The sequence below is a fragment of the Telopea speciosissima genome, chromosome 8, assembly GCF_018873765.1.
Source record: "Telopea speciosissima isolate NSW1024214 ecotype Mountain lineage chromosome 8, Tspe_v1, whole genome shotgun sequence".
NCBI classification, from domain to species: Eukaryota; Viridiplantae; Streptophyta; class Magnoliopsida; order Proteales; family Proteaceae; genus Telopea; species Telopea speciosissima.
Window position 1 is genome coordinate 6,449,857 of NC_057923.1, and position 22,859 is coordinate 6,472,715.

The 22,859-nt window shown below is 38.0% G+C and overlaps 2 protein-coding genes and 1 long non-coding RNA gene across 4 annotated transcripts; all 3 read right to left on the reverse strand.

Annotated features, from left to right (window-relative positions):
- Positions 1-896: 896 nt before the first annotated feature.
- On the reverse strand, positions 897-9,512 carry LOC122672739 (uncharacterized membrane protein At3g27390-like). Of its 2 annotated transcripts, none has more exons than XM_043870216.1 (11): positions 9,338-9,512; positions 9,107-9,210; positions 8,514-8,622; positions 8,232-8,424; positions 7,989-8,125; positions 3,801-4,089; positions 3,594-3,700; positions 3,361-3,499; positions 2,891-3,089; positions 1,404-1,644; positions 897-1,311 (listed from the first exon to the last, which is right to left on the reverse strand). In XM_043870216.1, exons 2-11 carry the CDS (start codon positions 9,198-9,200, stop codon positions 1,089-1,091), a joined length of 1,731 nt encoding a protein of 576 aa, XP_043726151.1. In that variant the 5' UTR covers positions 9,201-9,210; positions 9,338-9,512; the 3' UTR covers positions 897-1,088. The 2 variants fall into 2 exon arrangements, with proteins under 2 accessions (XP_043726151.1, XP_043726150.1); XM_043870215.1 differs by having other exon boundaries at positions 9,107-9,229.
- A 3,776-nt stretch (positions 9,513-13,288) lies between these two features.
- LOC122670632 lies at positions 13,289-13,673 on the reverse strand. Its single transcript, XR_006334234.1, has 2 exons — positions 13,444-13,673; positions 13,289-13,410 (listed from the first exon to the last, which is right to left on the reverse strand). It is a non-coding gene; the product is annotated as an uncharacterized LOC122670632 (long non-coding RNA).
- A 1,296-nt stretch (positions 13,674-14,969) lies between these two features.
- On the reverse strand, positions 14,970-17,317 carry LOC122670494 (protein LOW PHOTOSYNTHETIC EFFICIENCY 1, chloroplastic-like). Its single transcript, XM_043867396.1, has one exon. The coding sequence runs from the start codon at positions 17,218-17,220 to the stop codon at positions 15,049-15,051; it is 2,172 nt and encodes a 723-aa protein (XP_043723331.1). The 5' UTR covers positions 17,221-17,317; the 3' UTR covers positions 14,970-15,048.
- Between the last annotated feature and the right edge of the window lie 5,542 nt (positions 17,318-22,859).

A 22,859-nucleotide genomic window follows, 5' to 3' on the forward strand; every position in this document is an offset into this window, starting at 1 on the left:
TACATGGCAGGTTATGGTTCGTCAAGGTCTAGTAGCCTTTGCAATCCTTTATGATAAGTATTCTTCTAGTGTAGGAATCACCGTCAGAACTAACGAAGTGCTTTCCTGACGAATCTCTTTAGAAAATCAAAAAGTGATACCACTTATAGCCAAAGAAAATAGAAGATTACATTCAAGGAGCTTTAAAGGTTGATTGAGTGAAAAGGGGAAAAAGATAAGTAATAACAGGAATAAAGGGATTTGGAACTTGAGTTGCTTTACAATTTGAATATCACTACCAAAAGATGAGGTTATAGACAAGGGAAAAAGAGTGGCGGAAGGAAACCTTTATACAACAGAGAAGAAATGAGAAAATAAATCTTTACACAATTAATCTAAAAAATTCTCTTGGAAGGAAAGCCTAGTTCAGCTGAGTTGGAAAGGTAAGCTCTCGTTTTATTGAGAAAGCAGGGAAAAAGAATGCTGCTACCGGGTTGCATGGTTACTGTGCCTAGACATAGGACTGTGAATTTACCATTCAGGCCCCAGTGAAATAGCACTATACGACCAGAATGCAATCTCTTGCCTGAAAAGGGAGAAGGTTCTCTAAAAAACAGCGTGGCCACTACAATAGCACAGGGGCCAATGGGAGCATGCGTGGAAACATCAACAAAGGTGGGATTTCAGCCTTTCATGGGGTGGAGCAGTTATTTCGCACCACTCTGTGTCTGAGTGCAGGGACCACGCTGCCTTCTAGGGTTCTTTTTCCCATATTGACAATAATGTCTGCAACCAGTTGCTCTTTAAGAGATGGGCCTTATGAGAGTAAACCTTTCTTCAGATTTAGACCGAGTAATCTAGGTCCTTGCAGAGAGTTTAAGATACCCTTTGGTTGGCATGCCTTGGAGGTTGAAGTGTTTGGGCTAAATTTTCTTGCACTAATTTCTTTCTTTGAGCTGAATTTCTTGTACTAATTTCTTTACTTAATCGTACATTGAATATTAATGAGAAGGTAAAAAGAATCTAAAAATGAAAGTAAGCAACAATAATCAGCTTCTCCACTCATGGTTCATGCAAGTTTTGAACCATTTCCAGCAACTACTTTAGCTTCAATCCATATCGGCTCCTTGGTGGTTTGTTCTGCTTCCAAATGAATTCTGGCTGAACATCCGAACCAAGCCACTTCTTGTCCTTATAGCTGCTCGAGGTCCATTGGTTAATTGACCATCACTATTCTTCATTGCAAGCTCATGAGATAGACATCGAACGAGACTAACAAAACGTCTTCTAAAAGTTGGATACCTTGAGATAGTCTTGGTGATCCCTTGGAGCCTTAAGAGGACAAGAATAGGAAACAATGAGAATACAAGACCATCAGAAAATGACAAGTATAGCAGCTTTTCTAAAGAGCTTCATTTTACTACCTTCGGGCAAATGCGTCAAGTTCAGCATGTTTCTGCTCAGTTTCTGGTGGTGTTAGATTCAAAATTTTCAATCTATCTGGCTGGCAGCTCAACAAAACTATTTTGCGAAGGTAGTTCTCCTCAGCTTCTGAAAGGTTCTTAGCTTTGATCTGGTCTTTCAAAATCAACAGGGGGTTGAAGAACCACTCAAAGAAAGATTCTTTTGGTCTGTTGGTTGTAGTTATCTCAGTCACATTGTCACCTACAATAATCAAAACATGTAAGCCTTTAATGTGTGTGTGTGTGTCAAAATGTAGACTTTATGCTAGTACTTGAAAAAAAAAGACAATGTGAGGGACTAGTGAATCTACATCAACTAGTGGTAAGGATGATTTGATCATTCTAAGGATGTTCCTCACACACCAAGACCTTTTTGTACAGGTGATTAAAATCATCTAAGTTATAACAAATTCATTAGTCAGTAATACAATGATTGCACACTTGAGAGCTGCACACGCCTGATGCAAATATTTTTCCACCTCAAATCTGGTGGAGAAGTGCAGGATTATTCTCCCTCATCTTTCTCCAGTTCTATCATTCCCATGCACTAATCTTTCTTATTGTCACTTTGCATACTTGATTTAAGACCATTCTTTGTGGTACATTTGTTGGTCAATTGTCAACCTCAGACCATTCTTCAGAAGCCATTACGCACGCAAAGAACCAGTAGGAGCCTAAAGTTGCAATCGATGCAACCCAGTACCCTGGCTTACAAGTCATTACTTCCAAGAAAATTGTTCTACCATACTTCTGAGAATTTTTAGATTCCAAAGAACTTGAGGGGGGGGAGTAGAGGCATATCAAAATGAAGTACTAGGTGGTGTTTATTGGACAAATGATTTTTACAGGTGTCAGCCTATCAGGTCCTGCCTATATGAAGTCGATTTTATTTTTTTTGGCTAAAACTTAAGAAGGGAATTTAAGGCTATGTTACTTGGACATGAGCATGGGTGCTGGAGCCTGATATTAACACAACGTGTCAGACAAAGCAAACCTTGCAAAAAGGATTCAAGACTCAGGATATTATACAGCATCTTATACCATTTATTTCAAATATTCTTATTCATGAGTTTGTATAGCTAAATTATTTTATGGTCTTCAAATATATGTTTAGAAGAGATAATAGCAGATTATGGTAGGCTACCAAAAATATGGGAAATGTCCAGGGGACCCCAGGGTCAGCTGTCTAAAGGACCCCAACAATGGATTGGATTTCATGGTATCAAAAGTTCCTAAAAATAAGGCAGCAGAAAAGGGGATACCATGGGGTGCAAGTGCATTTTGGGGGGTGGGGGTGTCCTCTAGATAACTGACACCATGGTCCTCCTAGCATTGCTCCATAATATTTGCCATTTTTTAAGGATGCCCATAATATAGAACATCTATTATTTGTAAAATGACTAGGTAACAAACTTTTTGTTTATTATTATGGTAGCAGCTTCACTTACTTAGCAATATACCCTCAACGTTGGCATTGGCAGAACGCAGAAGTGCCAGAAGAATGCAATAAGCTGGTAAACCAATGCTTAAAACTCCGGTGCCACCTGTGCTTGATTTAGAGTCTTCTATGTCTTCCGGTCTTATCAGTCCTTCAGCAACCAGAAGCTCCCCGTTCTTTTTACACTCCACAAATAAACCATCAAGCAGCTACAGATACAAAATTTCAGTTACTGTGCTATAACATGTTAACATTACCAAACTTATCGAAGTAAATATGAGTGACTTGGTGATACATGCAGTGAGGCAACGTTGGTGAATGGATTGGTTGAATCAGTAAACTCCTAATCATGAGGGTCACATAAATGACTTGGATTTATACAGTAAAACCACTATAACTTGATGAGCCAACACCTCCCGGTGGATAATTCAATGTAAGGCTGAATCTGTCCGGACAATTTACATGCAAAAGAATAAATACCTCAACGGACTTCAACTCAATCATTGAATTCTTGAAAGAGGGCAAGCGAGAGGGAGGATTTCGAAAAGAGTTAGGTCTCGAGAAAGACGTTGCACGAGAGCTGATTCGCGACAGTGTCCCTTTCTTCCGGTACTGGAGCCTGATAATCTTATAAAGTAAGTAGCTTTTCATGTTAGACATGCATGGAATGAACAAGATGCCCTTGAAACATAAAAAATGGTACAAAATCGTACTTAGGAAAGCAGGACCCTTCTGGCATGTCAAGAATGTCATTACTGTATTCATCATAAATGGATAAGGATGAGATAATATAGCAGAGCCCCAACCAAATAGAGGATTCCTGCAGTTCAAATCCCAAATTACAAATTTGCGAGCATGTAATCCAAATCCTAAATAACAAAACTATATATAGAAAGCTTAATTGAGCATAAGAATATGACCTGGTGAGCAACAACAGCTGAATAAGCACCTAAAAAGACACTTGATACCATTGAACCCAATATAGCTCCAGTAACTGCCAATGGCCAAAGTAGGATGGCAAGACCTGCAAATGGCACACATATTGTTTCCAAGAAAGGCCCTTCCCGACCTATAAGATCATGAAACAATCGATGCCATCCCTTTAAAAGCATGTAAGGGCTCTTGTATAGGGCAAGAAGCGTAACCACAGGCATGTCAACAATAATTCCAAGAAGTCCAGCCAATAAAGCACCCGGTATATAGAGCAATCTGCATAATGTTTAATAGCAAATTCTGTAAGACAAATATTGTCTGTTTTGGTAAAGTCAATAGCTTAAGGTGGAAAACCTGAAAGACGATCTGATATGATAACATTTATATATCCAATATATTGGAGTGTTACGCTGAAAGAATAGATGTTAAATAGACAATTCAGCATGTTATTGGGTCCCATGGTGCTTGTTGGCAAAATCGTGGGTTAGAAAGAGAGAATGATAGAAAATAATGTGTTGCATTCATTGCTAGGTAAGCCCCTCTATTTATAATAGAGGGGAAATTACAAAGAGACAAAACTAGGCGATGTGGGACTAAAACCCACATAGCCAATACAAACTTAATAATATAAGGAGAATAAAATCACCCCAAAAAGCACCGGTATTCTGGAATACATATTCCCACACTCCCCTCAAGTTGGATTATACAAATAAGTAAAGAAAGAAGATCCAGCTTGAACTAAAGAAAAAGAACTCCCAATAATGCTAACACTCCCCTCAAGTTGGCGCATACAAGGTACTAATGCCCAACTTGAACAAAATGGAAAAAACTAAGTTGCGGTAGAATCTAGCTTGACATATGAATGCTGCTCCCAAATAAACCTTCAAGAACTTGAAAAAATAGATCTTCAAAACTTGGGCAGACTTGATCGCAAACAGGACTGGAATGTCTTCCAAAAAGGCAGCTTTCACCAATCCTCTAGTCTTTGTTCGGTGATGAATCTCGAATGATAGTCTTGAAGATAAGTAACTAGGATAGCGAGCGAGATGAATCAAGCGGAGAAAAGATCAAGTAGCGAAAAAATCAATCCGATCAGTAGAACCTCATATAGAGGGCAATAACCAAACATCTTCAATACTTTAATACTTCAATCTCCCCCTTACGGTAAACTCAACCCAATAACAAAGTAGATACCCATTGGCAATGGTGAAAACTCGATCTTCTATGTTTTGCACCAAGTGTTCTGCATGTTCGCTTCTACAATGTCTGCAAGTGTCTTGTACATAATCCCCCTCACGTGTCGTACATGTGGACATAACAGAGATGATGTAAGAGATAGGGCAAAAACATAATATTCCAGAATTTTCCAAGAGGTGCCAAGGGTAATGGAAAAGGAAGAAATGGCAAATTAGTGAATACCATTAACTTCCAAAGGGTTATAGGTATATGCCAAAGGTATGTTTTAGGAGGTGGTGAAGTGAAAAGAGCAATGGTATAATGAACCATGGACAAAAACAATGCAACACAATAATCTTCAACCTTTTTCAATCGATTAAACTAATTCCAAAACACCAATCTCCAATGATCAGATCTGAATTATAAAGAAAAAGGGGTCTGATTTTTAGAAGGAGAAGGCACCATTCTTCAAAACTTGATTGATCTTCACACAAGGAAGAACTAGTGTGCAAAATTCCAAACTATAAACTCCCACATGCTAAATAGAACTGACAAGATATTTGGACAGCAATGGATGTAAGAAGCTTCAACAAAACACTTGGATCAGATCTGAATTTATGAACAATGCTAGGATCAAGCTCTCAATGTAAGCCGATATGAACCGGAAAAGCTTCACATAACTGAATAGGTTCGTAGTTGCAACCAATAACCTTGGAACACACGTTGTAATCCCAAATAAGCTGATCTCCAAGGTAGCAGATTCGAGTCTTCAATAATGAAAGAAATTTGATCTCCAATAGTAGGATACTCGAGTCTCAATAATAGGAGAGCGTAGTCCACATAAAGGCAGCGATAACATGTCAACGTCTACCTGCTAAGCCAATCAATAGAACGAAGGTAGTTAGTAAAGCTCAATAGAACCAAGAAATATAAGATAATCACTCAAGAGATCCAATAGGTAGTTGAGCAGCCAGCCACATAAGAACAAGGAAAATAGGTTGATAATTGGAAAAATCGAGCCATAAGAATGAACCTGATTTTTTCCCAAAAATAACTGATGAATGATGCTGAAATATGGGTTGAATATTCTTTTGATATGTATAAGACTTTCCTCAAAATATGAGCTTAATAGGAAGACCCTAACCCTAAAATTGATTGTTGTCGGTTTTAGAAAACCCGAAATTGAGATCGATTTAGGGAAAGGGGGTTGTAATTGCGATGTAGACATGTAATAGATGCGACCAAGGTGCTAGAATGGAACCTCCAAGGTGAACAATCAATCTCCAAAAGAGTGAGACCTGATCTTCAAAGAGGAGAGACTCCAAAAATCGCAGAAGAAGCGAGTGACATTACAACACTACACCAACATAAAGGACCTTCTTCAAGCCTTGAATCGATGAAGGAGAGTTCTCTTTTAATGTTAGAACCACCTCTAAAGCACTCGAACAGCAAAGAACATCCCTAGCCCAAACCGATTTTTATTAGGGTTTTGGAAAACCTCAAAAGAAAGAGATCGATTGGGGAAGGGGTCTTCAAAAACTTGGATAGATGCAATATTGAGGTCGATTGGTCCTTGAAGTGGGAGTAATCAGCCCTCAAAAAATTAGCAAAAACTGAAACCTGAAAGTTAAGGAGGAAACACCAAAATCGATTGGAGTCTGGGTTTTGAAAAACCCTGACAAGTTGAGATCAATTAGGTATGGTGGCTGGAATTAATTAAAGCTTGGAGAAAAAGGAAATAGGGAATGAGGATAATGGAATAGGGTAGAAAGGGGCTGGAGAAGGGTGCATAGGGAGCTCCAATGGTGGAAGGTCAGCCTTCAATAGTAATAGGAAGTCGTTCTCCAAAAATTCTGGAAAACCCCAAATCGCAAAGATGATTCCAGCAGTATTTTACTATAAAAAAGTAGATAGAATGGAGGAGGGCAACAACTAAATCATTGGTCGGGATTTTACCTCATTAGTGCTGCCCCTTACAAGGAGAAGAAGAAGAAAACCAGAGAAAGAGAAGCCGAGAGAGAGAGAGAGAAGAAGGAGAGGTCGATTGGAGAGATGGAGTAGGGTTTTTCTCTTTTTCTAACCAGATCAGACCAGCTCGATACCATGTTGGCAAAATCGTGGGTTAGAAAGAGAGAATGATAGAAAATAATGTGTTGTATTCATTGCTAGGTAAGCCCCTCTATTTATAATAGAGGGAAATTACAAAGAGACAAAACTAGGCGATGTGGGACTAAAACCCACATAGCCAATACAAACTTAATAATATAAGAAGAATAAAATCACCCCAAAAGACGAATACCCCACGATATTCTGGAATACATATTCCAACACTCCCCTCAAGTTGGATTATACAAATAAGTAAAGAAAGAAGATCCAGCTTGAACTAAAGAAAAAGAACTCCTAATAATGCTAACTGCTAATTGATGGCCAATAAGATAGCTACACAAAGATCAAATGGTATTAGTGGGATCCTGCCCCTGCATGTGGCATATTTACCACAACTGCGTGTTTCTTCCAAACCTCATGTTTATAGCTGGAAATGCTTATAGAGGAGGATCATCAACTTGCCAACAATTTTGGAGAAGCAACTATCTGCCGCAGGGACTTTAAGAAGATTCCTGATAACTACTCAGAATTTCAATATCAAGCATCATGTTCGATCAACTAGCAGGCTCAAGCCTGATCAAGGATGTAATCTGAAGAATGGGATGTCTCACTTCCAGCCATCTGTTACATCTTTTCCTTTTTTTGATGTGAAACTTTTAAGTCAAAAGAGTCGACACTAATTGACATGGTAAGTGTTTATTCATTAAAACCCAACATGAGAGGGACCTGTGGCTATTAAATTCTAGAAAATTCATAGTGCATGACTCTTTTAAGTTTCATCACATGCAATGCATATACAACAATGATAGTGCTTCACTTTAAGGTAAGAAACTTGATAAGCTTAAAATTTTTATGGACTAGATAACAGAAGTATCCAAAGGACAGAACAAAACCTGATTTCATATGGTTTCCCATTTGGGGGTTCTTGAAGACGGAGGTCATCCATAACTGAGAAATAGGAGTGAAAACAAACATCATTAAAGTCCCTGACCACGGTACAGCTTCTTTCTACAGAGCTCAAAGTTCCATCCTACATGGGCAAGGAGATTTAAGTGAGAGAACAAAATGAAACTAAAACCACTAAGCATTTAATAGTCAGCAGAATTGATCTGGTTCACTAATGAATAATGGCATACAATGATACAATGGCGAAACACATCAGTCTTTCCTTCTCCAACAGCTTCGAAGGTGGCAATCAGGGGTGCAAGAAAACCATACACTGCACCAGCCAAAATACTTCCAACTATGCCAACCAATGGCCACAAGATCAAGATAACAGAAATGCATAGGCACAGAGCAATCTTCAGAACTGGCCCCAGTTGTTTGGCTCTGCCTCAGAAAACAATGATTATAAGAAAGAGGCCACTACAATACAGAAAAACCTAACAGACCAAGAAAACAATAAAACATCAAACTACCGTGCAATGCAACAATATGTCCAGACACTATGGACTGGCCAAAGACCCAAAATGATTGCAGAGTTCCCAATTGAAATGATAAGGAATATCAATGGGAAAAAAATAACACCTGCAAGGCACACAAAATAATCGATTAAAATTTTGAAGGGGGAGAAGGTAGAGAGAGGGACTGAAGTTCCTCACTATAATGATGAAGCATTTTCTTTTAAATTAAAAAAAAAATGATAAAGAAATCAATATGCATAAAATAACATTTGCAGAAGGAAAAAATAGAAATCAAAGGATTACTAACTAACGAAAATAGATTCTTTTGATAAAGTATACACCAATTTGGTTTGATAGAGTAAACCAGAGGACTAAAAGTCTATCCAGAAGCCTAAGTTTCTTGACTTTCTTCAGACATAAAATGGGGGAAAAAAAATATCAAATGATAGTGCTTGTAACCCAAAACCATTCGAAACAAAACTAGAAATAACATACTAGTTAGAAGAGAAACAAAGAGGAACCAGAGCAGCCCAAGAAAGAAGTGAAGCAACACCTATAGACAATATCAAGGAAATCTAAATGGAAAACTTGGTAGAGGAAAAACCAACCTTTAATGATGCCCAAAAGTAGAAGTCCTATGAAGAACGGTAAAAACCGGAGAAAGCTCCACAAGGAAGCCAAAAAACCCCTGGGGGGTTCCATCTCTACTTACCTAAAGAATTGCAGAATCACTTTAAACCCATGTCACAATTAACCAGTACGAATGATCAGAAGACACAAAATATAGTTGTGAAAGAAAAAAAAAACTGTGACACTGAAACCATTCTTTACAGACTCACATCAAACATAAACAGCCTAGCGGATATCTCTGAAGAATTTCTCTGTCGCAATCCCTATTCTGAACAAGAATTGTCATAGGAAAAGAGACTGATCACGTGGGTTCCTCAACTCTCACCAGTTCAAATGAGATACAAAGCTAAGACTGTCTTTGGATTCAGTGGCAGGGCAGTTGATAACCGTTCAAGATGTGACAAAAGGATTAGCAAATGGAGCGATACCAGGGAGTAGGGACAGAAGTGGAGTTTCTACTTCCCCCAACTGGCCAAAAGTGTAAACGAAAGAGAGACTGAGAGGGGAAAGAAATGTGCATTGATGGTAAGGATTAATAAAGGTGGGTGTTGTCCTGCTTTGGAAGCAAAGCTACAGTTAGTTTGTGTGTGTGTGTGCCCTCCTTGTGTGGTACCACCATGGAATGTGAACTTTAAAGAAAACCATCGAAGTAAGTAATCAAACATTCCATGGGTCTGAAGTCTGATTATCAAAGATAACCATTCCACTTTGGATATGTTGTCAATTGGGAGCAGTTCTCTGGGGGAGCACAGGGTCGTGTGTGCGGCAGCCAATGAGAATGCGTGTTGGCATCTTATGGATGAGATTTTTGTCTTTTATGAGGGTGGGACGATCATTTCACCCCCACTGTGTCTAGGAGTAACCTACCCCCACCTCGTACAGAGAATATTTTCCCTTTACCAATTTAATTTTGGTATAGCTCATACAATGAACTCCCAGCAAGGTTGTTAAAATTGGAATCGGCGGGTTGAATCAGTCCTTGCCGATAATTGGTCTAAAAAACCCTAGAATACGACTATTCATCAAAGAAGCACTTTTATTTGAATGTTTGAGATTTAAGGGCCCAAAACCATAAACTAAATGAATGAAATGTGACCCTTGTGGGTTGTTAGGAAATTGGAAACACCAGCGGCTCACCCCTTCACCCATAAATAATACTCAATAAATAAGTAAATAAATGAAATGAAAATGAAGTATTACTTGTTCATGCCCATGTCAGTTTTTGGTCTCTTTCATATTAAACATGGGAAAAAATTAATGCAATTCATAAATCACTACTTTTGTTACTATTTTATGCTAGTTATTTTTCTCTGTTTTTTATTAATTATTTGTTAATGATGTCATTTCAATATATATAATTCTTAAAGTTAAATTCCAAACACTAGTTTTAGGTAAAAAAAATATAAGAGAAAAAGTTTCTAGGATGCCAGTGTACTATCACTCTTTCAAATGGTTTTTTTTTTTTTTTTTTCTCCTTTTCATAACCTCATGTATAGATCTTATGTACATTATATCACTCATAGCACCACCATTGGTGTGACATGAAAGATTATTCTGATACTAGCGTCACGATGAACCCTTTTCCCAAAATACAAATCGTCCACTTTGACAAGATAGTATTTTTTTGGTAACTGGTGTTGGATGATTGGATCTCAAAACTTTGTAGGCATTTTTTTCATTTTACATAATAGTACTGATGAAACTTTGACATTGATTAATCTATAAGAAAGATGTTGCATACATCAAATGTTGAAAATGACCAAATCATTCCTCAAGATAGCCATATAATTGCCCATGAAGGAAAAAATTAAGTGATGGAAGAAACCTTCTCCCATTTTAATTAAGTAGCTTAGAATGTAATATGGTACCTAATATTCTTTCAAATGCTTATTTCCAATGCTCTGATGTGACATGGATGGAATTCTCATTCTTTTTTTTGGGTAGAATGATATTCTCATTCCAAAAAATGAAAAGAGCACAGATATGAAGGAAAAAAGAAAAAGATAGAGCATCTAATTATATGACAGATCTAAATCTGCAAAAGTCGAATCAACATAATGGTGGTATTAGATAAGGTCTCCTAATCTTACTTTCTTATATAAAATATTCATTTTTTTTTAAAATTCAAATCATGAGTAAATTATATTTTAATTTTCCTTAGTTTCTTGTGCATTTATGGGTTTAATGTTAATGATACTAAGAAAGTGAGGCTGAGGTGACACATGGACAGAGAGGAAGGAAGAGTTGTTTATACTTCAAACCAACCTTATAGCATGATTACTGTAGTTAATTAATGTGTGTGAGAGAGAGAGAGAAGATGGGTACTTTCTTAACCAATTGGTTGAGCTGTGTCGCACGCATCTTGGTGCATGCTTAGGGATGTGTGCAGTACAGTCCAACGGCTGGCAAAACCCTGGGTGTGTGAGCTCCCTGGAGACGAGCTAAATTCTAGAAAAAATTGATATCCAATAGTGGAGTTCCTATTAATTCCTTGTTTTACTTTGACCAAACCAACTGTTTAATCTGAGGGTGCTAGGTTTAGCAACATGAAGCATTAACTCTCTTTGAACCTTAGATGGTTGAAACTAATATCTATCACACGGCAAATCTGAATTAGACTACAAATAATACAAAGCTTTGAAGGTTCATCCTATACAAGGGAGAAATGCCAATACCATAGAATATAAATTGGATAAAGGGCAAGGGTTTCTTTCAACGCTCATGTACTAATTTGAGCGAAGGAGGAAGCCTGAAGTCGAATCTTCAAATAGGGGGTTTGGGAGAGAGAATAAGTAGGGGAGAATAGGGGGGCGGGGGCAGTGAAGAGTTTGGCTCAGGTTCACTTACAAGAATCATCTCCTACGCCCATGAGGCGACGAGATGGAATCCACAAAGTAGGGACTACAAAGTGGATTCTATCTCGCCAATGCAGGAGCGTACAAGATGATTCTCGTACGTGAACCTGAGCTGCACTCGGCAGTGAAATGGGTGTAGGCGTGCAAAAGTGGTTTTCAATTACGTGACTGGCCTACCTCGCACATTTTCCTTTGTATCTTTAATGGTCCAAAATTGTTTAAAGATGTGTTGTATCACCTTTTGAATTGTATGGATCATCTTGTAATCCACCTTTTCCATTGTGTTTTAACGCTTCATAATTGGTGAAAGTAGTTGTATGACCAATACAGTCCAATTCAATAGTTAGGGTCTACCAGTCACTTTTGCTAGTGTATGAGCTGTGTTTACAACTTAAATAATTTGGTGGCAAGGAAAAAGACATGTTTTATAATAGAATATTAAACAAGGGAGAGGGTTTCCAACACTGATAATATGGGGGTAATCTCCCACCCTATACCAATCACATCACGAGAAACGGTTTTGTTCAGTAAAAGGAACCCACAAGGTCAGAGAAGAGAGGAAGTCTCAATGTGGAACTCACATGGTCAAGATGTGAGGCATGAGTGAACATCTCAATACTATCGGTGTGAGGATCTTTTTCCCACAAAATAAACGAAGGGAGAATGTTCTCTGTGCCGCAGTGCAGGCTGCGCCCAGGCACATGGGCAGCCTGTGCAAGGGGGCAGGGTGGTCATTGCGCCCACCCCCATGTGCCTGGGCACTGCCTGCGCTGCGGCATAGAGAACAGCGCCCCATAAATGAAAGAGGGTTCTTTCAGCAAGCGTCATAGGGAGCAAATCAATGAAGAGGCACAAATCAGTTTCGTACATAGGGGCAGAGACATAATTTTAGAGAGAGAGAAGGTTAGCACAAAGCTTTTTCCATTTTAGGCTGCTTGAGAAATGATGGATGCACCGGATATTAGAGGAATCAAAGATTAAAGAGTTGATGGTGTGTGTGTGTGTGTTTTGCTGCTACTCTGATGGGTTTCTAAATGTGTAAGAGATTAAGTTCAGAAACTTGGTTGAAAAACCAGAATCAAATATCAGATATGTATTTGCAGTGCATCTACAGAAGTTTTCCATATTTTTCAAAAAAAATTTTCCTGGAGTCAGATGTAGTGCCTTGTAATTCATGAAGAAATTTTGGATCAGTTACTGCTCAGACTTGTCTCCAACCAATGCAATGACATGCTACATGGTTCAGACTTCAGATACATTCTATCCACTACTGATTGAATATGGATACTACATCACTGCTACTAGCACTATACTTTCCCTTCATAATATAAACACAGCTATGAATCTGAGTTCCCCATTCAAATTGAATTTCAAAGCAGGTTCAATAAAATAAACTACTAGACTATCAAATATCAGATATGAACAAACTACTAGACTATCAAATATCAGATATGAACAACTCCATTTCATGCTCTATCCATATCATCTGTACAAACCAAGATAATTACCTGGGCACTACTAAATTATTAAATTTAAGGAGTTAAAATATCTAACTAGAACTTCACATAAATTCAGGAATTTCTTTTTGGAACCTATTAACAGAAACCTAGGAAAATAGATTGATCAACTGCCAGAGCAAGTCAGAGAAAAAGGGTTAAAAGATGGCTAGACAGAACCATTGCAGAAGCAGTTAAGAGGCTGGGTACTGAGAGCACACAACAAGAGCTTGGGAGTTTGAAAGTTGAAACTGAAATATGAATAAGATTTTGGATCAATCCATTGGGTTGATTGCCAGGAGTCCGAGTAACAGAAAGCTTTAGGCTCTGTTTGGTTTCTTTGAAAATGACAGCTAGAATTATGGAATTAGTTGAATTATACAATTTTACTTTTCCAGCAAATGGTATATCTAGTAATAAATCCTCTCTCATATTCCATCAAATTAATGGAACTAAAATTTTTTGGCTTCTGAATTGTATCTTATCTACAACAGTATAGGTTTTCTACTAAATCAATTCACTACATTAAATGGGTTCAGACAGTAATATATAAAACTGAATACTTATTCTAATCAGAGACTTTGATCACACATGAACCACAGTCCATCATCCTTAAAAAAATTACACTGTTTTTATCAAGACCCAAACCTCATATTTTGAAGTGAAACAAAAATCAGATGATCACACTAGGAAGATTCCCAAAGTGAGGTTAAAAAAGGCTAAAAGAAATCGAAGTTCAGAGTAATAGCTTACCTGCAAGGACAAAAAAGGACTAGCAAAGTCTTAATGCACAATGGGAGAAAACTGGAAGGTTATAGACCCAACAACTGAAAGAAAATGGTTAAAGCTCAAAGCATGTAAAAGTCAAAATTCAACAATTAGGAGAATGGATATGCAATGTGGAAAGCCTAAACACCCAAACGCCAGTTGCTGTAGTTAGACACTTGTGCCAACTCTCAAAGATTAAATGGTTTTCTACTTGTGCACCAGTCAGTCCTCTGATTAATTACAATACTCCAATGGCAAGATAAAGTCAAATAGTCAATTATGCAAAGCTTTGAGCTCAAAAGGCACTTCAAAGGTCACAGTAGAGCAGCCAACTCAAACAAAATCAGAGCAACTCAAGCTACTAAAAACTAAATAATAAAACCCTACTGTAACATATTAAATTGAAAACACAAAATTTGGTTTGTCTTAGTCATATGAAGCTTGAATCGAATATCAATTCAACTGATATGTTGCGTGATAGTTCAATGTACCATCACAGCAATGTCTGACTTCGTTTATAAATACAGGGCCTCATCATCTGAGGACTATGATTCTGTTGAGATTTATCTGTATTTTCCTGGAAGTAAACTTGCAGAAGAATGTTACAAGTCTATAGAGAAACAAATTACTTGAATTAGGGGCCAACTTACAACGTAATGCGATCTCAGAGGCCCCTACTTTACCGAAATGTAGTCCTTGTAGATTACACAATAGCACATTATTTATCGGCTTCCTTGTGTTTGTTGAGCATGAAGTTCCTCTTTACAAAATGGTTTACCTCTATTAGGGATATCTGCCAAGTTACAAAATTCGGCTAACTTCTGCTGAATTTTTTTTCTTCTCCACGGGACGGGGTCCTAGGATGCTTTCATCTATAGTCGCACCGTGATCTCGTGAGGATTGTATGACAGCATCATAAGTTTTTGAAGATAGCTGTAAGCCCTCCATGTAAGCCCTCAAATACAGCTCATATGCAAGTCTTGGCTTAGCATCATTTGCAAGAGCCTCGATCAGCATTTCATATGTTATCTCATTTGGTGAGACATTATGAACTTTCATCCTGTGGAACCATTCAAATGCAGTACTTCCCATGCTGTTCCTTGCACACCCAGTGATAATCGCATTAAAAGTAACAACTGTCGGTTCAATACCAGATGAAACCATATCTCGGATGATGGAATCTACCATCTCAGACCTTCCTTGACCAGCATAAACTGATGCCATAATTGTGTACGCATACAAATTCGGCTCAATACCCACTTTAATCATATGTTTCCATACCCGAAGAGCGTCATCATAGAGTTTCCCTTTCTCAAGGGCACTAAGCAATGCCCCATATGAAACAATTGTAGGCTTTTCACCTTGCTCCACCATCCTTCTAAATATTTGCACAGCAGCTGAAGTTTCTGATGCTTTGGAACATGCTACAAGAACAGAATTCCATTCCCGACTTCCTGGTTTTAGGCCTTTATCTTCCATCTTGTTAAGCAACTGAATGCCCCATCTCCAAATACCTTTTCTCCTAGCTGCAGTGAGCAGAAAGTTGAAGTGTGAAACAATTAATTCTTGTGATAAGTTATTTGGATTTGGTCCCTTATCTAACAAATCTTCATAAATCTCCAAAGCAGCCCACCATTTCTTAGCCTTGCCCATCAACCATATTATATGGTTGCAAACAGATAAACTAATATCAGACTCCCTCTCTCTTATCCTATTATACAATTCCTTTGCCACAGTATAATGACCTTCACGCGTACATGCCCAAGCAAGGCGCTCATATTCACCCTGTCCAGATCTCAGACCAGCCTTATCCATTTCAGTAAGAAGCTTCAATACATTGCTGCTGCTCAAGTCATCTCCCTTCACAAGCCACCGCCGCATCACTTGGTAGCAAATACGGATGGTAAAGTTCTCAAGCTTAATGAACTCAGTTTCCCAGTCTTCATCCCCATCTTTTCCTATCTCCCCCTTTTGGTATTTTTTTGTTAATTCAACAAAAAACTTAAGGGCTCCACTCCCATCTTCCATTCTTCTATAAACCAGCAAAGCTGTTGAACAGGACACTGGAGATGGAGAAAAACCCTTCTCTTCAATCTCTTTGAGAACATTAAGGGCCTCAAGACACCGTCCTTGCTCTAAATAAATGGCCATTAAAGTGTTGTAAGTAACAACATTAGGAAAGACACCTTCCTCTGCCATATCTTCCATGACTTTCTCCACTTCTCCAAACTGTTCAGATTGTTTCACTGCACCCAATAAACTATTATATATGAAAAGGTTTGGGCCAGTGAAACCATTGGTCTCCTTCTTCTTTCTCTTAAGCCATTCGACAAGAGCCATAGCAGGCTCTAATCTCTTTTCTTTGCCAAAACTTTTGATCATTGACGAATAGACAGGAGGGGGCAGTTCAGAGAAGTCCTTAAGAACATCTTCTATATCTTCCGGGGTTTTAGCAACTTGTAAGCTCCACGCCAATGCACGAACATCAATTCGTGCGTCCTTCCTTTCAACTGCTTCTCTCTCACTTTCATAACTTCCTCTGCCTCCTCCTTCTCCTTCTTCAGTAGGAAGTTCGCCACCATCTTTTCCCTCAACAATATCACTAGTGTTTGGAGACTCTTCACTGATATCCTCCCCAATTGCTCGTTGGTCAAATGCCCAAGCCACGGGAAAAGACGAACCAGACGAGCTTCTCGTTGGTTCACAAACGAGAACAAAATTCAGTTTGGAGTGATTGGAGAAAATCCCGTATGAAGCATCAAATTTTGAATGCCAACGACTTTGAGATCGGGACCAAAAATCCCCTAAAGTGCTTGAAACTAATAGCTGATGGCAACTTCTTCTATGATGTACAGCATGACTAACAACCCATTTTCTCTTTGTTCTTGAAATACAGGAATAACCCACATCAAATTCCAAAAGAGGGGATACCCACAAGTCCCCTTTTAAGGACCAAACGCTCAAAGCTTCCATTTTTGAGGAGAAAAAAATTTAGATGTAAAGACAGAAAGCCACAGCCAAAATATCCATTCAAGAAAATGGAGAAAAGAGAGGGGTTTTTCAATCTCCAATGTGACTTCTCACGAAAACTGCAACTAGATAATCGAAACAGAATTCTAAAGAATTTAAAGAGACACAGAGAGAGATGTAGAAAGTCCTGAATTTCGTATTTCACGACTGTGAATTGAGTCCACCTGTGGAGTATGTCCTGAAGGCAGGAGGAGCTTCACAGCTTTGTTTACTAAATTCTATGAACTGAACGTCCCACAACCATTAACACCTTCCTTCTTGGGGATAAGCGAGACAGTAATTAAAGGAAAATGAAAACGCTACTGACAAGCGTCGCAGAATTAGTGAACCGCCATCGTTATCACCAGAGCCACATACAATATTTTGGTATGGTATATTGTATTCGGTATTCGGTATGGTACACTGCACATATACCCCATACGACCATACCGATATCATACTGAATACCGATTTGGTACATCTATCTCCTATCAATACCATATCAAATCAATTCAGCATTATTTGATAGTACACCGTACATGCCATTTTTATCCTCTCAAGTCTAGTGCACCACACCACTTGAGAGTGGATTTTTATCCTCTCAACTGTGGTGTACCGTCCGATGCAAAGTCAAGTGCACTGTGCAGGTGCACCGGAATTGAGAAGATGAAGATTCATCGTACGTGTATCTCATATCGATACCATATTGAATTTATTAGGTACAGTTCGGGATAGATAATTTGGTATGGAAATAATATTGATATACAATACATGGTACACATTGACACCCTTACATAGAGTACCACAAGTGGATAATGTCTCTAAACTTAAAAAATTAACAATAAAAAAAGATAGACTCATAGACTGATACGTATAAAAAAAAACAAAGGGAAGTAGTTTTTTGGGAGAGTGGCCTGCGCCAACACCCCCATAAAAGTGTCTTTTCATATGAGATGGAGAGAGATACACTCATGGGAGACTGAATGATAATTCTTTCTCCTCCCCCCCCCCCCCTTCTCAAAACAAAAAAAAAAGGGCAAGAAGTAGCTGTTTCGCATGCATCAACACGGACTAATGAGATCCATATGAATGAAATTTTTTATTTCATTGAGGGTTGAACGGTAAATTCACGCAGTCTTATGTCTACGCGACCAATTAACATTCTTCCCCAACCCCCACCTACAAAAAAAAAAAAAAACCTTACATCTATCTGTTCATCAAATTTCAATCCAAAATGAGTGATAGTCGTGAACAGCTGTCACGTCTATTTCCCATTGTGTTTTCTCCGGGTGAGCTTGATTCTCTATGTCTCTGCCCCACCTTGGACGAGGTAAGGAGGGTTGTTTTCTCGTTTGGACCCTTGAAGGCTCCAGATATTGATGGCTTTAATGCTAGTTTTTATCAAAATTTCTAGGACTTGGTTCACTTTGGATATCTTTCGCTTTGTTTCGGATTTCTTTTCCTCTGGTTATTTACCCTCTGGCATTAACCATACCCTGATTGCTCTCATTTCCAAAATTGATAATGCTTCACAGGTTGGGGATTTCAGACATATAAGTTTGTGCAATGTTACTTACAAAATTCTGGCCAAACTTGTTGCTTCTCGCTTTAAAACTACTCTTCACTCTTTCATTTCTCCATACCAAGCGGCTTTCATCCCGGGTAGACAGATCCAAGACAATATTATCGTGGCCCAGGAAATTTTTCATTTTTTGAACCACACTCGTGGCAGGGATGGGTTTGTGGCTATCAAAATCGATATGTCTAAGGCTTATGATAGGATTGAGTAGAACCTTCTTCTCTCTGTTTTCGGATTCCTGGGGTTTGGAGAGAAATGGCAATATCTTATTCGTAATCTGATCTCTTCTACTTCTTTCTCCATCAAGTTGGATGGCAGTCCTTTTGAATTTTTTCATGCTTCTAGGGGGTTGCATCAGGGTTGCCCTCTTAGTCCTTATCTTTTTTTAATCGTCATGGAGGTTCTGTCTCGTCTTTTCACTGCTTACCATGAATTGGATATGTTTCATGGAGTTAAAATTTGTCGCCATGCTCCTGAAGTAACTCATCTCTTTTTTGCAGATGACATTTTTATTTTTTGTCGGGAGGCTTCTGACAACTTATTAACTATTAAGGCAATCTTGGACCTTTTCTCTGACCTGTCGAGACAAGAGATTAATTACTCCAAAAGTAGTATCCATTTCAGTCGAAATGTCCCTTTTGGTCTTCGACTTTCTCTTACTTCTCTTTTGGGAATCAAGGAAATGATAACTGACGCCGTGTACCTGGGAACTAACTTATTTCATGGCAGGTCCAAAAGGAGGGAGCTAGAGGGGGTCCTGGCTAGAATGCATATGAAGTTTGCTTCTTGGAAATCTAATCTTTTATCTTATGCTAGACGTAGTGTCCTTATTAATTCAATGCTTGCATCCACTCTAGCTTTCTTAATGCACTGTTTTCGTTTCCCTCTTCATACGTGTCGCGAGATGGATTCCTTGTGTCTCAGGTTTTGGCAGAGGGGTGCTAACAGTTCACAAAAGAAGACTTCACTTATCTCTTGGACCAAAATGTGCACTCCTAAGAGCCACGGGGGGCTTGGGTTCTATAAGGCTGAACATCATAACGAGGCCCTCTTAACTAAGTTGAGTTGGAGACAGCTTACTGAGCCTCAATCGTTGTGGGCCCATTTGCTTAGAGCAAAGTATTTCCATAACCGTTCTTTGTTCAACCCCTCAGTCAGAGCTCGGAGAGGATCTTGGGTGTGGAATAGCATATCCCACGTTATTCCTGTTCTTGAAAAACTGGTTTTCAAAAAACTGAGTAATGGCTCATCTACTTATTTCTTGTATGATAAATGGATTCCCGACCTCACAGGTAATCTGTCTGATTTATCATCTCACAAATTATCTTCTTCTGACAAATCTAAGCTGTTATGTCATTTTTACATGGTAATCTTTGGAACACTAGCCTTCTGATTGATTGTATTCCCCAATCTATATCTCATCGCATACAATCTATTACTATTTCTGATTCTGATGACAAGTGGTGGTGCATTAAATCTAAAAATGGAATATTAACCACCAAGTTAGTTGCCTGCCAACTTCAATCTCATTATTCTAATGCTTCAGCTATTGATGTTGTTTGGTGGATTTTCTTTTGGAAATTACAGATTCACCCAAAATTTAAGTTCTTTATGTGGTGTGTGTTAAATGCAGGAATACCTACTAGAGCTATTCTCTCCAATTGGATCCAGATGGACTCCACATGTGCTCTTTGTGGAACTGGTGTTGAATCCTCATGGCAACTGTTCTTTTCTTGTGATTGGGTCAAGCACATTTGGGTGGCAGGGCCTCTTGGGTTGAGAACCGATTTCATAGCTTTAAAGGATATGAAATCAGCTTGCCTTTTCTTTTTCCTACAATTCCAGTCAGATAAACATCTTCTCATCTGGTTTTTTAGTGTTTTTTCTATTACCTGTTACTTTATTTGGGCTGCTAGAAACAGGGTTGTAGTATGTTTGGAAAAGGCTGATCCATCATGGGTCTTGAAACATATTAATCAATGGATTGCGGATTTCAATTTATTCCCCCCCGCCCACCCTTTCATCCTCCCCTGTAATGGCTATTGTGGATACAATTTCGATTGCCTATTCTTCTCTTACTATACCTGTACTTAATTTTCCTGTTTTAATCTGTGTAGGATACTCTAGGCCTGGACTAACTACAGCTGGATGGTCCTATTTCTTTTTGATTGATGGCAGACTAAAGTTTTTTGATACAGGGACTTTACCTTACATACCACATTTACTGGTTCTTCTTTTTGTACTCCAGAAAAGGTGTGACCATGATGTCAACATTGGGTTGAAGATAAAAGAAATATGGATTGATCACAAGTTGATTACGGATACTCTTCCATCTCCATCCAAATGTTTATGGCCATGGTTTCTGTTTAAAGACTTCTTGTATATTTCTGACTTAACCCAAGGTGTACAGTTTTCACGGACAGGTGATAGGTTGTGTTTACCAATAGCCAGGAACTTAGCTAGGAATGTGTGCTGGCAAGATGTATTAAACAATGTAGACTGCTCCTCTGTTTAACTACTCTTTGTTTATTTTCATCCAAAAAAAAAAAAAAAAAATGAGTGAGAGAGTAAACATATGTTATTGGTATCTTGGGGGCCAGGTTTGGCCCAATAAGTTCGAGCCCGGTAGGTCTGAGCTGGGCTTTTCAGTCCATGGGCCGGATCAAGGTTGGGATTCTTGCCAAAACCCAAGGCATCTTTTCTTAGGTCATCTGTTTCATGGAAAAAGTGGATAAGAGATTTTTTTTTTTCCTTTTGTAAAAAGATTTTTGTTGTTTAAGTCAATGCAAAATACAAAAAATAAAAATAAAAAATCAAAATGGAATAAAAATTTAAGTTTATATTAAAATATTATTTTATAGGATAAAATTTTCAATAAAATAGAAAGTTGTAATTTTAAGCATGGGGAAATCTTGTTCTAAACAAGGGTGGTGAAAAAAAGTAGTGATTTTTTTTCTTTGCCCTTTTATTATAGTACATTTCTTCTTTCAACGAGTATAAAATCCTATTATTTTACATGTGTACTTAAAAATCGTGAAAGACAATGATAACATAATAATAGCGTTACTTTTCAAATTATCTGGAAAAGTTTTTATGATTAATTCGTGACTTAAATAGCAAAGAGTAATCAAAAGAAGATGACTGATGTGTTTGATATCCTTTCTAGGTTGATTTCGCATTCTCAGGCGATAAAAATAACTATTTTTATCATCTGAAAATATAAAATCGACTTAGAATGTATTCCAAGGATGCATATCAAACACTGCCGTGTACATCTTCTCAATTCACCATAATGGTTACAACAAGATGCACCTTTTTACTTTTTAATTAGGAAAAATGAAGTTTTTGGTTGCACCTAAACAAGAAGCATTTTTCAATACTTACAACCAATAACATTTGCAATGAATATCACTTTAGTTGTTAGAGATGGGGTATCCCTTGAATTAGCTACTTGGTGAAGGGGATTTCTCCCAATGTTTTTTAAATTCTTCAAACAATGGTAAAAAATTAAATTTCAAAATAATTTAAAAGAATACTTACCTTTAGTAAATTCTTCAAACAATGGTAAAAAAACAGAAATGTATTTTATTATGAAGAAGACTAAAAAGAATTCCAAATTATTTGACACCCTTATGAGATATCATACGAAAATCCCTTTAGTTAAATGAGTGGAGTTTTGCCATGTTACTTCCAAAAAAGCAAAAAAATGTTAAAAAAGAAAAAAAAAGAAAAAGAAAAAGAAGAAATTAAATGCTAGGGGAAGTGGGTTGGTTCAAGAAATTAGAGATCGAAGTTAGAGTGATTGTTTTTCCTAATTTATACAAGCTTAAGGTGGTCCATCGTGAAAAGCCAAGCGCATGTTCTATCCCAATTAGTTGTTAGAAAGAATCTAAAGTCATAACATGATTAGTTCCCCTGCATGAAAGAGGCTTTTACAAGAGAAATAAACGTGTGAGAGAGAGAGAATCTTTTTTTTTTTTCTACTCAGCCCACATGGGATGATTCCTAGCTATAAGGACTCCAA

Bases quoted from the DNA above. Each gene is read 5' to 3' on its own strand.
- LOC122672739 (XM_043870216.1), bottom strand. From the start codon at position 9,200: ATGGAACCCCCCAGGGGTTTTTTGGCTTCCTTGTGGAGCTTTCTCCGG. The intron at 3,090-3,360 runs GTATTTATTCTT...TTGTATCTGTAG, and splicing joins TTGAGTTGAAGTCCGTTGAG to CTGCTTGATGGTTTATTTGT. The intron at 1,312-1,403 runs GTAGTAAAATGA...TGTCCTCTTAAG, and splicing joins CTTGACGCATTTGCCCGAAG to GCTCCAAGGGATCACCAAGA.
- LOC122670494 (XM_043867396.1), bottom strand. From the start codon at position 17,220: ATGGAAGCTTTGAGCGTTTGGTCCTTAAAAGGGGACTTGTGGGTATCC.